Here is a 16,850-nt window from a genome sequence, read left to right on the forward strand (position 1 = left end):
ATTAAAAAATATAATTTAAATTTTTATAATTAATTTAATATATTTATTATTTTTAATATAAAATTTATAAATATTAATTAAAAAAATTAAAATATGGAAAATAGTTATTTATTTAATTTGGAAAAAGATAAAAAAGTTAAAATTATATTATTAAATAATAAATTTTTTATATTTATAATAAAAGTTTTATAAAATATTTTTAAATATTATAAAAAAAAAATGGAAAATTTAATATTATAGAAAAGATTAAATAATTTAAATTAATACGATGTATAAAAATAAATTTTAAAAGGTTTAATTTGTAAATAATATTTTATTTGATAAATTAATTTTATTTAAATTATTAAATTAGAAAAAAAATGTGTTAAAAGAAATTTTAAAAAATATTAAAGGTTTTAATTTATTTAAAATAAACGGTTTATATTAGAATATTATTTTTAAATTTATTAAAGAATTTTAAAGAATATATTTAATATTTAAACGATTTAAAGTTTTAGATGTTAAATTAAAAGATATAAAATTTATTAATTAAGAGAAAAAAGTATTTATTAAAGTTTTATTTTATTAAAAAAAAGTATTAATATAAGGATTTAATAAATTTGGGAAAATTAAAGAAAAGATTGTATTTTTTTATATTATTAAAATATGATAGTATAAGGTTTGGTAAGTTAAAAATATTTTGATTTTAATATTATTAAAAGATTGTGTGATTAAGATTTTATAGGATAAAATTAAAGTAAAAATTTTTGAAAAAAATTATAATTTTTATTAAAATGTTTGGTTTGTTGTTAAGAAGAAAAATGGTGGATTATGATTAATTAATTTAATTATTAAATTAAACGTTTAAATGATTAAAAATGCGTTTTTATTTAAAAATTATAATATATTTGTTAAAGAATTTACTATTTATATAATATTTTTATGTATAAATTTATTTTTAAAATATAATTATTTAAATTTATTTGTTTATAATTAAGATATAATAATATTTATTATTTTATTTAGATTATTTAGATTTATAATAATTTTAATAAAAGTAATAAATTTAATTGTATATTTTTTAAAGGTTATAAATTGTATGTTATTTAATTTAATTTTATATATTTACGAATTGTTTTTTGATAATATTGGTATTAAAAAGTTAAATATTAAATATAATAATTAAAAAATTTATTTAAAAATTTAATAATTTATATTTAAGTATATTAAAAATTTAATAAAAGTATTATTAAATTTTAAGTTAGTTAAAATTATTATAAATTTAAAAAAATTAGAATTTTATAAATTTATAGTTAAGATTATAGGTTATATTTGTAAATTAAATAATTATTTATTTGGAAAAGTTAAAATTTTGAAGATTTTTAAATAAAATATATGTAAAGATATATTAAAAATTTAATTATTTTTAAGGTTAATTATATATTTTTGTATATGGATTAAAAATTATGTTATTAAAATATTATTTTTGATAAAATTATTATATAAAAAGGAATTATTTGTATAAGATAAGTTTTAAATTTAAGTTATGATTAAGTTAAAAAAAATATTTATAAATTTATTTTATTTTATTATAATTAATTATAAATTTAATTATTAAATAATGTTTAAAATAAATATATTTAATTAAAAATAAAAAGTAATAATAAAATAATTTAATGATTAAAAAAATTTTAAATCTTTTTATTATAAATTAAAAGTATGGAAAGAAATTGAATTAAAATATAATATTATAAAATAAAAATATTTTATAATTATAAAAATATTAAAATAATTTAAAAATTATTTTTATAAAATTTGATTTTTATTTAAAATTAATGTAAAAATTTTAATTTTTTAATTAAATAATAGTTTTTTTAATTTATTTAGTATTATATTATTATAATAAATTATTTATATTAAGATGTTTGATTTTAAAATAAAATATGTTTTAAAAAAATATAATATAATAATAAATATTTTATTAAAAAAATTAAACGGTTTATTTAATTAAAAAAATAAAAAATAAAAAAAAGATTTTAATAATTTTATTAATATTTAATTTAATATAATTATATTATTTTTAATTAATTTTAAAATTTAATTAAATAATAATAATTTATAAAATAAATTATAATTAATTATATTATTTTTAATAAATAAATGGAATGTTAAATTTTAAAAAATTGTTTAATATTTTATAATATTAAAATTGTTAAAATAATTATTAATTAATTAAATAAAAAAAGGTTAAAAGGTTTAAATTAAATTTAAGAATAAAGTTATAAAATATGTTATATTTAAAGGAATTTTTTGGAAAAAAGGTAAAAAAAATTAATTAAATTATTAAATTATTAATTATAAGTTTATAAAACGAAGATTTATTATTAATTTATATATTTAATATAAATATAAAAGTTAAAATTTAATTTATTAATATATTTTTAATATATATTATTAAAAAAGGATATATAAATATATAGTAAATATAATAAAAGTTTATATTTAATATTAAAAAATTAATTAAAAAATATTATTTAATAAAATAAATTATTTTAATTTTAATATTATTTTAATTTATTAAATTTTTAATATATAATATATATTTAATGATTATAAATATAAAACAATTATTAAAATATAAAAATAATTATTAAATTATTTAAAAATAATATTTTTAAAAGTAATAAATTTAATTAATATAGTTAAGTTTATAAAAAAAAAGATAATTTTATAATATAGTTACTTATTAAAAATTAAAATAAACAAAGGTTTAAAATTTAAAAATTAAATTATAAAGGTTTATATTAAATTTAAGATTAAAAAAATTATTAGATTATTTTATTTTTTATAAATTTAAGGATAAATAAAAATTGATTATAAATTAATTAAATTTGGATTTATGAAAATAATTAATGGTATTGGTAAAAAGTAGATTTAATATTTAAACGTAATAATATAAGTTAATAAAATTATAATTAAATTTATTAAATTTAATTTTTATAAAATTATTTATAATTATTATTTTATTTTTTTAATTAAAGTAATTATTTTATTATAAAAAATATTAAATTGGAAAAAAGTTAATATAAAAAAAGATTTATTTGTTATATATATTTAAATAATTAAACGTTAATTAGTTAATATAAATTATATTATATAAATTATTACCGAAAAATATTAAATAATGGTATAAAAAAATAATTAATAAAATATATATAGAATAAAAAAAGAGTTTTTAAAGGTTAATAATTTTATATTTTTATATAATATTTTTAAATATATTAATATATTTTGAAAATGTTAATTATAATATAATTGGTAAAGATTTGATTTAATTAATAAAATTTTTAATATTAATAAATATATTATAAAATATTTTAGAAAAAATAAAATATAAAGGAGTATAATTAAGAATAAATTAAAATTATTTATATAAGATTATTAAAATTATTAAAAATTTGTAAACTTTAAAAATAATAAATAAATTACCGGATTAATTGTAAAAAATATTGATTAAAAAAGTTTAATATTAATAAAGATAATTATTTTTAAATTTGAAAAAAATAATTATAAAAAGATTTAATAATTAAAAGTTTAAATTAAAGTTAATATTTTAATAAAAATGAAAAAAAGATATAAAGATTATTTTAATATTAAATTTAATAAAATTAAATTAAAAAAAATAAAAAGAAAATTATATTATTATTTAATGTATAAGAAAATGCGGTTTAATTAAATTATTTTTAAAGGATATTATATATATAAAATAATATTTAATTAAGAAATTATATTTATTTATTTATATTATTAATATTTATTTATTAATTATTATTATTTATTTTATATTTTTAAAATTTTTTTTAATAAAGTTTTATTATTATATTTTTTTAAATATAGTAAATTTTTTGGCTTAATATCTTTAATAATTAAAGGTTTTTTATTATTTTTAACTTTTAAATAATAAAAACAAGATTTTTAAAATAAATATTATTTTATTATAAATAAATAATTGTTATAATTATTGCTAAATTAATTTAAAATTAATTAATAATTAAAGAATAATTATATGTTAATATAAAATGAAAATTTTAAAAATTTAAAATATTTTTTGTAAATACGATATAAGATTTTATTTAAGTAATTAAAAACTTAAATAACCAATTTTTTAATACGTTAAAAATCTTACAAATAAAATATAATTTATCCAGTTGGACTATTTTAACAAATATTTATGTAAATGGGAAATAAATTATTTTTATCTTAATTTTAAATATAATTGGTATATAATATTATTGGTTTAAATAATACTTAAAACTTTTTATTAATAATTATTTAACGGATATATTAATTAAACGTTATATTGTTAAAAAAATAAATAATAAATTATTTAAATAATTATAAACTTTAATTATTAAAAGTATAATATAATATTAATATTTAAATTATTTATAAATTAATAAAGTAAAAAATATAATTTTTTTATTATATTAATTATTTATTAATATTTTATTATTTAAAATTTATTAAATTTTTAATTAAATTATTTAAAAGCTTTAAAATAAAAAAAAGGTTTAAAAATAAGATTGTTAATATTATTACCGTTATTATTATTATTATTAATTAAATTAATAAAAATGTTAAAATTTAAAAAAAAAGTTTAATAAAATAATAAAATAATAATAAGTTTTTTAAATATTGCATTATTAATAAAAATAAAAAAAGATAATATTATAATATAAATAAATATAAAGATTTTAAATAATTATAATATATAAAATAATATAATAATATTAATATATTAATAAAAAAATAAAATAAATTAGTTAAATAATATTAATTTAAATTAAAATAATTGTAAAAATTAAAATTAAATTATTAAAAAAAAAAGAAAAAGAAGATTATATAAAAGAAAAAAAGAAAAAAAAACAATTTATATAAATTATATATATTAAAATAGTTATTTTATATTAAAAAATCATTAATATATATAAATATATATATTATCTTTTAATTAATCTTTTTAATTAATTATAATAACTTAATCTTTAACAATAACTTTTTAAAATATAATATAAAAAAATTAATTATTATATTATTTTTTATTTATTTAATTTTTTTTTCTTTAATATTATTTAAAATATTTTATTATTTTAATTAAGCTATTTTTTACTTTAAAATTAATTTAAATCTTTTTTATTATAACATATTATTATATTATACTATTATTAATAATACCTTTTTTTATTTAATTATTAAAATATTTATTTTTTTTTTATTAAAATTAAAATATTTAATAAATAATAAAATATATATAATATAATTTATATATTTAAAAACGCTATTTATAATATTATTATATTAAATTAAAAAGATTATATTAATATTAACCTTTTTTATATAATTATAATTAATAAGATTATATTTTTAAATATTAAATTTATTAATTTATTTAATATATAAATATTGCCCCTAAAAATTAATAAAATTAAATAAAAATATAAATTATTTTTTAAATTTATTTGCATTTTTTAATCGTATAAAAAAAAAAACTATTTTATATTAAATAAATTATAACTTTATAAAAACTAATAATAATAAATATTTTTAATTATATAAAAAATTATAAATAAATATTAAATTAAATATTTAATTATAATATTACCAAAAGATTTAATATTAAAATAAAAATAACTTTCGAAAAATAACTTAAAATAATAGCATTTTTAATATATATTAATTTAATTAACTTTAAAAAAACAAAAAAAATAATTAATAATTTATATTATTATCTTTTTGCAATTTATATATTTAAATAATAATATATTTACGTTTTTAACATAATTAATAATAAATTAAAATAATAAATTAATTATATTAAAAAATAGTTAATATTAACTTTAAAAAGTTAAAATTTTATTTTTAAACTTAAAAAAATAATTACGTTTAATATAATTAATTAATAAAATAAATAATTATATAAATATTAATATAAATTTATTTTATATTTAATTATATAATACTTAAAATTTTTTCTTAATATAATTAAATATAAAATAAATTTATACATATTATTAAATAAATATATTATTTCTATTTTAATATATATTAATATTAAGGTAATTAATAATTTATCTGTTAATTTATTATTATTAATATCTTTTTAAAAAAATAAAGGCTTAATGATTAAAAATAAACCTTAATTTAAAATTTTTATTATTTAAATTAAACTTTTTAAACCTTTTATGCTTAAAAAATAAATAATTAAATTTTTAAATATATTTAAAACCTTAAAATATTTAATTAAAACTGTTATTAATAATAATAATATCTTTATTAAAAACTTTTTATTTATAATAAATTTAAATAAATATTATTTTTACAACTTTAATTTATATAAAATTGATTAATATAAATATAAAAAACTTACGCTATATTGATAAATTATTAATATATATAAAATTGCTGCTAGTTAATTATAACTTAATTTTTTAATAAAATAGTTAAATTAAAATAAATTTAAATTATAATTTAAATAAATAAAGTTAAAGTTTAAAAAGGTTATCAATTAAATAAAAAGTTATATAAAATAAATTAAAATTAAAGTTAAAAAATAAATAAAAGTTATTAAATTAAAAGATAAAAATATAAACAATTTTAATTATTAACTATTACATTATTATTAAAATAATTTAATTAAAAATTTTTATATTTATTTATTTTTTTATTAAAATTACTTTATTATTACTAATATTATTAATTTTAAAAAATATTAAATAAATATAATATTATTAAACCTGGTTATAAAATATTTTATTATATAATTTTAGCTTTATAAATTATATAAAAGTTTTAAAATTATTTTATTTTTTTAATTAAAAATATATATATTTTTATTTTAAATTATTTTTTAATTAATAATTATTTTAATTTTTAATTTATATTGATTTTATTTTATTACTTTTTATTTTTTAATTATTAATTAATTAAATTTATATTTATAAATTAAAATATAATACTATTATTAATAATTTAAAGCTTTTTATAAAGATTAAGTTGTTAAAATAATAAGCTATATTTTATAAAAGTCTTTACTTTTTGTTTATAATTTTAAATATTTTTAATTTATTTATTAATATAATCTTTATTTTTTTAATATATTTAATTTTTTTAAAAATTAATATAATTATTTTTTTATATATTTACCAATTAAATTAATTTTTTAAATAATTATTTTTATTAATAAAAAAATTAAAACGTTTTTATTTTAACGTTATATTATTTAAAATAAATATTAATATTATACGTTTTTTTTTGATTTTTTATTTAAATTTAACAATTATTTAAATAATAATAATTTTTTTAACTTTAAAAATCTTTTTAATTTTAATAATTTTAATAAATTTAATAAATTTAATAAATTTAATAAATTTAAATTATCGTTTAAAATAATTAAATCGTTAAAAATAACTTTTTCTTTTTTTAACTTTTTATTTTTACGTTTATTAATTCTTTTTTTTTTACGTTTATTGTTTTTTTTTTTTTAATAAAGTCCGATTTTTTTTACGTTATAATTAAAGCACTTTTTTCTTTAATTTAATATATAATAAACTTTTTACTTTTAACGTAATTTAATTTTATTACTCGTTTTTTTAAATTAAACAATTATATAAAAAACGTAAACAATTTTAATTTAAACAAATCTTTTAATTTATTCCTTTTTATTATTTATTTAATAAAACTTTTTAAATTAATTAAAAACGCACCCGGCATAAACAGTAAATAACCCCGTATATTTTAAACGTTTAAAAATTATTATAATACCATTATATTAATTAATAATATTTAAAATGCGTTTATACAATTTTAATTATTTTATTACATTATTTATTAATTATAACTTATTTATTATAACATTTTTATAATTTTATTAAACTTAATTTTATTAATAAACATATTACTTTTTTAATTAATTAAATAATTATTTAATTAATAACTTTTTTTATTTATTTTAACACATAATTTACAAAATTTTTTTTATTAATTATTTAATTTTTAATACAATTTTAATTATTTATACATAAAATAATTAAACAAATTTTTTTATTTATTAATTTAATTTTACAAACATTTTATAACTTTTTTTTATTTATTTTTAAAAAACGTTATTTATTAAATTATTTTTATTTAATTTTTAAAATTTTATATCTTTTAACTTAATTATTAAAACTTATTTATTTTATTTAATATATAAAACTTTTTTAATAAATATAAAATTTATAATAATTTAATTAATATTTAATTTTATTAATTTATAATAAAATATTATTATAAAAAAATATAAATACGCGTTAATATTTATATATATTATTATATATATATTTAAAATTTTAAAAAATTCCGTATTTATATAAAACTTTATTATAAAATAAAACATAAATTAATATTTATAACTTTTTTATTTATACATAAAAACATTTTTAAAATAAATGTTTTTTATATAAACATATTTAAATCTTTTATATTATTTTTATTACGTTATTAATAAATAAATATAAATAAATAATAAATAAATATATTTTAATTTAAATTAATTAAGTTTAATTTTATACAAATAATTAATAGTTTTATTATATTAACTTTTATATAAAACTTGAAAAAGTTTTATTTTATAAGTTTTTATTTTAATAAATTTAAACTAAAATTTATTAAATTGGTTAATTACGCTTGTTAACACTTGGCGTTATAAACGCCACATAAACGTTTAACCCGTATTATTATATTTATAAGTTATAAATGTAAGTTTTAATAAATTTTAATTTAAAATAATTTAAACGTTTTTAACCATGTTAAAATAAGTTTTTTTAAAGATTAAACTTTATATTTATAATAATTTAATATTTAATAATAATATATAAAATAGTTTTTATTTTTATAATTTAAAGTTAATATTTTATTTTTTTTACTTTTTTATTTTTTTTATATGTTTATACGGTATTATATTATAATATTATAAACTTTAACGTTTAAAAATACGTAATTATATGTTAAAATAATATTTATATTTATATATATATTTATAATAACGTATAATATATATATTTTTTTTTAATTTAAAATTAATATAATAATTTTTTAAACCTTTTATTTTTTTTTATATATTTATATAATATTATGTTATAATATTATAAGTTTTAACGTAATATATTTTTAAAAACGTTATAATTAATATTACAATTAATATTATAACCGGTATTACGGTTAATTATTATTTTAAAACGTTTAAAACGTTTAAAATATATATATTTAAACGTTTAAAACGCGTATATTTATTAATAATAAAGTTAATAAATGTTTTAAATTAATTAAAACTTATTTTAATTATTATTTTTAATATTATTTTTAATATTAAATAAAATAATATGCCAAAAATTACCCGAGTTGTTTTAGACCAAAGATGCGAAATTTGTGGAAAGGATAAGTTGGAGATGTGATTGGTTAAAAAAAGGTGTGGCGGGAGGGGTATAACAAAGTTCGCATCACTGGTTTAAGCTAGCTGAGATAAATAAGTTTATACGTTTGCCCTTTTCTCTGGTGGGCAGAAGAGACCTCAACTTTCCATTTTCTTCGCTGTCTCATGTATTAATCCTCCACATCATCCTCGGCCTGTAGAGCGTGGACCAGGCCCGCACCCACGCAGGCTCCCATCATGGTAGCTGTTGGTACGGCTTTGATCATCGTGGCACAGTTGCCGGCCGCGTAGACGCCGGGGACATTAGTGCTGTAGAACGGCGGCTGTGCATCTATATGGCCCTGTGGTGTCAGTGTCACACCCAAGTCTGCCGCGAACGGACCGTTTATCTCAAGGGCGGGAGCATGGGCCTGTTTATTCAGAATTGCGTTAGTTAATAGCGCTTACACATAAAAATAAGGAAGAGGCTAAATCGTACCAAGAACCCTTCCCTATTGACACTCCCATCCTCTAGCGTAACAAGCACACCTGCCTCGCCTTTTCCATCTGGATCTTTAGCTATGCGTGCGAGGCGACGGTTTTCAATATTGAATTTCTGGGTGCTCTTGAGCTGTGCTCGGATACGCGCACTTTACTCTCTATTACCATCGGTATATATGGTGGCATGGCCTGCGAGCCGAGAGGCCATGCGCGAAATGACGGGCGCCATTAGTGGCGCGCCGTTGTCACCTCCGCCTCCGAGAAAAGGACCCGTCGCCAGAACACCTGCGGATTCGGAACCCCGTTCCTCGAAGCCGTGGCAGAAAAGACAGTGGAAGCTAATCTTCTTGATTAGTCGCAAGTCAAGATATAGGGGTATATACGATCCGGATCAGAGCGAAGGAGAAAGGTAGGCTTACATGCCATAACCCCACACGTCCGCGTACCCCTCGGGCGTCATAGGCATAATGTCCTTCACACCCATCGCTAGGACAACCTTTCTTCCTAGATACTTGGTCCCCTCGATATCTACGGCCTCGAACCTGGTCCCTCCTCGCTCATCGTCATCCAGTTTCCGCACGCTCGAGACACCAATGTCGCGGAACTGGATACCCGCAGGGCCTGCATACCGCTCAATCAGATCGGTACGAGCCCGAGCACGGAATGCCGCCGGGTCCGCGTGGTCCCACCCGGTTACATTGTGCATGTGCCGCGCACGTGCGTTACGAAATGTGTTGTTGCTGAAGATTATAGCGCTGTGTAGCTGTCGCGCTATCGCTCCGGCACAAGCGATCCCTGCGGGCCCGCTGCCGAGGATTAGAACGTCGACTATGGGCGCAGTAGTCATGGCTATCTTTAGGCTTGTTTTATTCGTACACTTTATATTATGTTGGTTTTTTAAATTGCTAACATAAGGGGTAGATGAGTGGGAAATGTTGAGATTGAGTCGCTGAAATAATGTGGTATTGCTTGAGAAGGCTTGTATGAAGCGAGCTTTATACTATCAACCGAGACAAATGGTTCCGAAAAGGTGCCTTTTGATTTACTTCATGGCACTTGGATTACCTGTTTGTTTGCTATTAACGGTGGTATTTTATCGGACATATATATCGGCGACTTTTGGCTTGGGCACTTTAGGACTCGCATATTTTGCGCTAATGATATTATTAAAACTCCCGTAGTTAGATCCCCATTCAGTCTGGCATGTACAGAAAGTCCACGGATAGTCCCCGGATGTCACCACATCCCGGCTCTGTCTTACCCGCCGATTCGGCTTAGCGACCGGGCGGGGCCCTCAAATATTTCCGCCGCTAGCCCGTAAAGTCTCCGACCGGATGACCCACTTATCGGAGCCCGCGATGGCCTGGAGAATGAGCATTGCTTTGTAACATATAACCGTTACTGATGTGTCACCGCCGCCCGAAAATAAGGATTGAAGGGCAAGGAATAAATCATTATATAAATCGAAGTACATATAGTAAATAAAGTAGCTAGTTAACTGCAGTATATCTTCAACTTGTATCCTTCCTTACGAATCCCTTTCTTTGGCCCCTAAAAACGGAAAGTCTGTCTCATGGCGCCACCAGCCATGATCATACCGCCACAAACTTAGCCCTTTAAGAGGTAGGGAGATATAGCCATTGGCGGATAGTAATTATGTAGATAGCAATTCTGGTAAAGAGTACTCAAAGGCGCATGCATATTGCTATTATATTGTCTCGCCATGACGTCAACGAATAGCTTCATACAAATATTTACCATTACGAATTGTCTCTAGTAGATCCTACCCATTATATCTGTTACCTATTTTACACATCAATGTCGATAACTTATATGACCTTCTAAATGTGCGCTGCATACGCCCTCTTCTATAAAAATAGCATCTTATAAGATGCCCCGTAGAAAACATAATTAAATAAGCACCATATCTAATTACATTATCGCTAGCCTAACAGGTTTTCCTCCCCATCCTTTACGGAGGCGTGGGCGTAACAGTTGTGCTCTGGAAAGTTGCGCAGCTAGCACCTGTGGTATCGACAACCATCTGAGCGGCACCGTCATGGCCCTGAGCACAAGCGCCGCTGGGAGCCCGTAGTGCCGTGCCGTCAAATTGCACAAGCTCGATGTTTGAGGCGGCGCAGTCCTCAGCTCGGAAGTGTGTGCCGTTAAAACCGACGCAGGCATTAACGCCGACAAGGTCCGGGCGGAACCCAGCTGTGAAGCTACGCTGTACGCTTAGGACGGAGTTGCCGTTTAGCGTCGTTGGTGTAATCTGTCGGTCGGCTGCGGTATTGACACAAGCGGCATCGACAATCTCACCTATAGTAGTCCGTAAGTAAGTAGGGCAAAAAGAAAAAGGGCAATTGTATCTGCTCGCTAGAAATAACTATGCATGATGGAAAGCATACCATTATTGCGGAAGGTGAGACATTCGTTGCCCGGTACGCCGTTGACTTCTTTTAGCACGAGGGTATTGCCGGTAGCGACACCAGTAGTAGCACCATTATTTGCATTGCCAGTCGCGGCGCCTGCGTTAGAGTTGCCTCCTTGCTTTGCCTTGCTAGCTTTCCCATTTCCAATTATGTTACCCTGGCTGTTTGCTGGCCGGCCTGCATCGTGTCTGGCTAGTAAGGATGATGCCTCTTCTAGGTCGGTGGATCTCGCAGAACCGACATGCATGCGATCAATAGCAATAGCTGACACGGAAGTAGCGAGAAAAAGTACGTTGATGAACTTCATAGTGAACGGATAGATGTAACTTGTTGGTGGTAAAGAGGTTATTAGAGATAGTAAAGAAAATGATATGGCCCAGCCAAGAAGAAGCAAATTATAAAGAGAAGATTGAAACAAATGTCCGTCAAGAACTGAATGATACAGATGAAGCGCTGGGTTGTAGAGATTGATATGAACTATTATTTATACAAATGATCACCATGATAGTGGAGTAAGATGTATCCATGGCTTCGGGTTTTAGATCGCCAGGCACAACGGAGAAGACTCTTTTAGCCAGTTTGTTAAGCTCGTCTCATCTTAGCTTGCTACGAGTTTTCCCAGGCCGATTTTGGGTAGGCGACGTCTCACGATGCGTGTGAAGCAGGGAGTGAATTCTTAGCACGTGGAGATTGCCTGCCTCATCCCTGGTTAGCTCGCAAGATGATGAGACGATTTACCCCCCTGCCCCGCGACGCCATGGCGGGAGGATACGAATATGTATGTAATATCCTAGCCGCGCTCCATGCGCGGATCGATCTAACCGCATCGATCAAGTTTCATCGTCTTGGAACATAGGGGTGCTTAAGGTAAGTAGAGTATTCAGGAGGCCGAGGAAAACACGGTCACATCCGTGGAAACGAACTAATCTTTCTTATTTCATCAAATTGCCGAAAGTCTAGGAAAACAAGTCATTCAATTACTAGTTCTATTCACTAAGAAGTTTGACCTAGTCGTAAGCGAGAGATATCACAATGACTGATAACAAGATGTTGCCCAACTGGACATGAACGAATTTCGGTGGGATATTCACCTTAATAGAATAGGTACTTTTTGGCTGTCAGCAAGACGACCTATTGTTGTTAGGGAAAAGGCTAAATGAGACGGGGCTCCTGTCATTGAACGTAATATTTCAACAGCTCGTCAGAGAATACCAGTGGCTTTGGATGTGTTGAGGCGATCAAGAGTTTTGCATCCTAATTGAAAGATGTCCGACAATTGTAATCATAATTGTCAGGACACACGGCTAAAATTCACCCCCAAGGGTCACATACCTGTCTTGGAAGGTAATTAACAAGTAGTAAACAAGATGAGCACTAGCGAAAGCTGGCTATACCAATTAATGGAGCGCGCTTCTCTGAGTTTTATATCAGCCAACGCCTCCTGTTCTAGGCATTCGGAACACCGAGCATATCTTAGTATAAGGTAGATACCTTAGGTACCTAGGTAGTTCATGAATATTTGCGATTTAATTATCTGAACTTATAAATCTAACCATATCGTGTAGCTCTACGTATACCACAAACCAGTTACCAGTCATAAGTGACGAGTACGTGACACGAAATAAGCTGACTGGGCTGGTTAGACAATAGCTGGGGCTATTTACGGACCATCATTACTTAGGTAGAATTCGAACTGACTATAAATATGAAATTACCCCCTTGATCGTGTTTCTCTTGTCAACAGCATCATCATCTCTTTTAACATAACTTCGCCAACCAAATTAGGTTCCTCAATATCGCATCGTATCTCCTGAATATAAAACTACACTTCACAATGAAGATCATACCCTGTTACCACTGCGGTACAAAATACTCGGACACCTGGAAAGGCAACTGTATCGAGTGCCATGCAAGTCCGTTCTCAGCATGCGAATATCCCAATTGCGGCGAAGATGCCCCAAAACATACACCAGTGAAATGATGAGGCCATTGTCATAGTACTGGTAATATTACATCTTTTATTTACCCTCGGAACCGATGCTCTGCTTTGATCACTGGGAAAACAGTAAGAGGAAAAGGAGGCTATGGGATAATGGGTTTGGATTCGGGTTGATCATTGTATCTAAATAGATCGGTCTATCATTCCGTTTTCTCGATAAGGCGGGTAGTACCTAGAATAACCCTTTCAACTATTATATTATAAACGAATATTTCTTACTTTATCATATGTGAACTAATAGATATACCATGTCCTTAGGAACGACGTTTTGATCTATCAAATCAGAATAACAAAGCGAATCGCGGGCTCCATCTATCCCTATATGAGCAGTAGACTAGTAAGACTATGATTTTTCGCCATTCTCTTGTGGGGGACCAAGTTCTTTCCTCATACCAGCTTCAAGATCCGCCGCAGCCTTTTTCTCTTTCTTCCTTTCCGCTTTCGCCTTTGCCTTGGCATGCGCTTCAGCTCTCCATTTTGGCCCAAATATCATCACGGCCCAGAGCAAAGGGCTAAACAGAATCCAGAGGAAGGCAACGAGCGTGCCTGTCCAACCTATGCCGATGCGGTCAATGAGAGGATTTGCGATGGCGGTAGCGCCTGCGCCTAAGAGGCAGCGGAACAAATTATTCGCTGCTACAGCGGTAGCCGGCGTCTCTCTGTTTATATCCACTACCAGTGTGTTAAGCGAGCTGAAGGCGCCCGTTACTAAATGCCCCGTGAAAAAGAGCATAACGAGGGGACCAGCCAGATTAGTCTTATAATACATAACCCAGGAATATGCGATAATGGCGAGACATGCTGCATATATGAGCGGGATAGATATCTGTAGTCGGGCGAACTCTATGGGAAACTTGCGAATATCTTGTTGCCTGTTTTTGATAATAGTTAAGCCGCGAAGACGTGCAAGCCGGTGGAAATTTTTATCAAGGATGCGGCCCACCGTCCAGCGAGAAGTCAGGCTACCCGCCCCAAACGGTAAGTAACATAGTCCAATCTTCAGCGAGTCGAATCCATATCTTTGCTGTAGTTGTGTTGATAGAGTGCTTAAGACTACGAAGTAGCCAGAATATAGCAGTGCGCCATACCACAAGATCATACCCGCTTCTTTCTGGGCCGCAATCTTTATTGAAGTTAAAGGATTAGGACGCTTCCGACCTCTCTGCATGGTTTGTACGTCAGCATCCGGATTTTCTCCTCTTTTGCCTCGTTGCCGAAAATATTGCCATAACGAGAGCTGCCATACAGGTGGCGATACAGACCCATTACCTACAACTGCCCGACAGGTCTCTGGCATGGCAACGATGACAATCGCAAAGAAAACGCTCGCGAATATCGTGAGAAACCAGAATATAGACCTCCAGCCAAGGTAATAATCAAGAAGGCCTCCGATGATAGGGCCTAAAGCAGGGCCTAACGTCACTCCCATAGATGCGTAGCCAATATATTTACCGCGCTGTGCTCGCGTCGATACATCGGCAACTACTGCGCTGCCTAGGGCAATAGTCGCGCTACTGCCAGAACTTTGAAGACAACGAAGTACCATCAGAGCAGCATAGCTATTTTGTAAAGCCAGACCGATATTGGCGCATATGTAGATAGAAAAGCAGATGATATAGGCTGGGCGCCGCCCACTTATATCTGAGAAATTTCCGATGAGAGAGGGAGCTATCCCTTGGAAAATCTGGAAATCGTATAAGCGTTACTTTTTACTAAAATAGAAGAGACTTGGGGATTATTTTACTTACCATATATGTAGTAATCGTTAATGTGATTAAGGACACCGACACGTGAAGGTCGCTTGCAAGCGAGTTTAGGGCTGGAAAATAGATGCTACTAGATATTGGCGAAATGATGGCGGCGAAAGAAGCAGTAATGATAATCGAGATCTTAGCAGGCTCACTGAGAACACTATATGGAGGTTCAGATGGATCCTCCTCAGGAGCGATATGGCTTCCTCCAGCGCTGTTCTTATCAACTTCAGTTATATCTGAAGACTCATGTGAAGGTTCTAGAGGAATATCGTCGGTTTTATGGGGATTTGAGGTTGAGTTAGGTAGTTGATGAGCCAAAGATTCAACAGTGTACGCCGCATTGTCTCTGATATCATGATCCCCATGTTCCTTGTCAGTTTCATGACTTTGGCCCTCTATTGGGCCGGTCATGGGTGAAGACATGTATCGGCTGTGCGTTTGAGAGGTTGAACAGCGTCAAATTATACGATTATAAGTAGAGTGAGTTTTAACCAGTAATTTGCCATCTACCACATGTAAAGAATCGAGGTTTAAGGCTTTTTCTATTTTCTACACTTATTTCTATATATATATATATATATGAAGTGCAGTTGGCAATACACCTGAATTATCGGAGCCGGCGCGCTTAAATTTACAGTACCGTTCGAGCAGTACCTGTTATGTTAATTGAATTTCATTGGCTGGAGTTACTAGTACTGTTCTTTAATAGGCATTTGTGAACCCTTCCTCGAGTCGTC

The 16,850-nt window shown here is 24.5% G+C and overlaps 3 protein-coding genes across 3 annotated transcripts; all 3 read right to left on the reverse strand.

The window, feature by feature from the left end:
- Positions 1 to 9,618: 9,618 nt before the first annotated feature.
- On the reverse strand, positions 9,619 to 11,166 carry F4817DRAFT_369495 (FAD/NAD(P)-binding domain-containing protein; the record flags this gene model as incomplete). Its single annotated transcript, XM_049307356.1, has 4 exons — positions 10,348 to 11,166; positions 10,094 to 10,266; positions 9,927 to 10,063; positions 9,619 to 9,858 (listed from the first exon to the last, which is right to left on the reverse strand). The coding sequence occupies exons 1-4, from the start codon at positions 10,773 to 10,775 to the stop codon at positions 9,619 to 9,621; spliced, it is 978 nt and encodes a 325-aa protein (XP_049154073.1). The 5' UTR covers positions 10,776 to 11,166.
- A 661-nt stretch (positions 11,167 to 11,827) lies between these two features.
- F4817DRAFT_369501 (uncharacterized protein) lies at positions 11,828 to 13,094 on the reverse strand. The gene is made up of 2 exons (XM_049307357.1): positions 12,337 to 13,094; positions 11,828 to 12,247 (listed from the first exon to the last, which is right to left on the reverse strand). Exons 1-2 carry the CDS (start codon positions 12,665 to 12,667, stop codon positions 11,901 to 11,903), a joined length of 678 nt encoding a protein of 225 aa, XP_049154074.1. The 5' UTR covers positions 12,668 to 13,094; the 3' UTR covers positions 11,828 to 11,900.
- A 1,608-nt stretch (positions 13,095 to 14,702) lies between these two features.
- Positions 14,703 to 16,524, reverse strand: F4817DRAFT_362307 (putative MFS transporter; the record flags this gene model as incomplete). Its single annotated transcript, XM_049306519.1, has 2 exons — positions 14,703 to 16,043; positions 16,108 to 16,524. The coding sequence occupies 2 exons, from the start codon at positions 16,522 to 16,524 to the stop codon at positions 14,703 to 14,705; spliced, it is 1,758 nt and encodes a 585-aa protein (XP_049154075.1).
- Positions 16,525 to 16,850: the final 326 nt, after the last annotated feature.

This window comes from Daldinia loculata (assembly GCF_022478755.1).
Source record: "Daldinia loculata strain CBS 113971 unplaced genomic scaffold F4817scaffold_91, whole genome shotgun sequence".
Lineage (NCBI taxonomy): Eukaryota > Fungi > Ascomycota > Sordariomycetes > Xylariales > Hypoxylaceae > Daldinia > Daldinia loculata.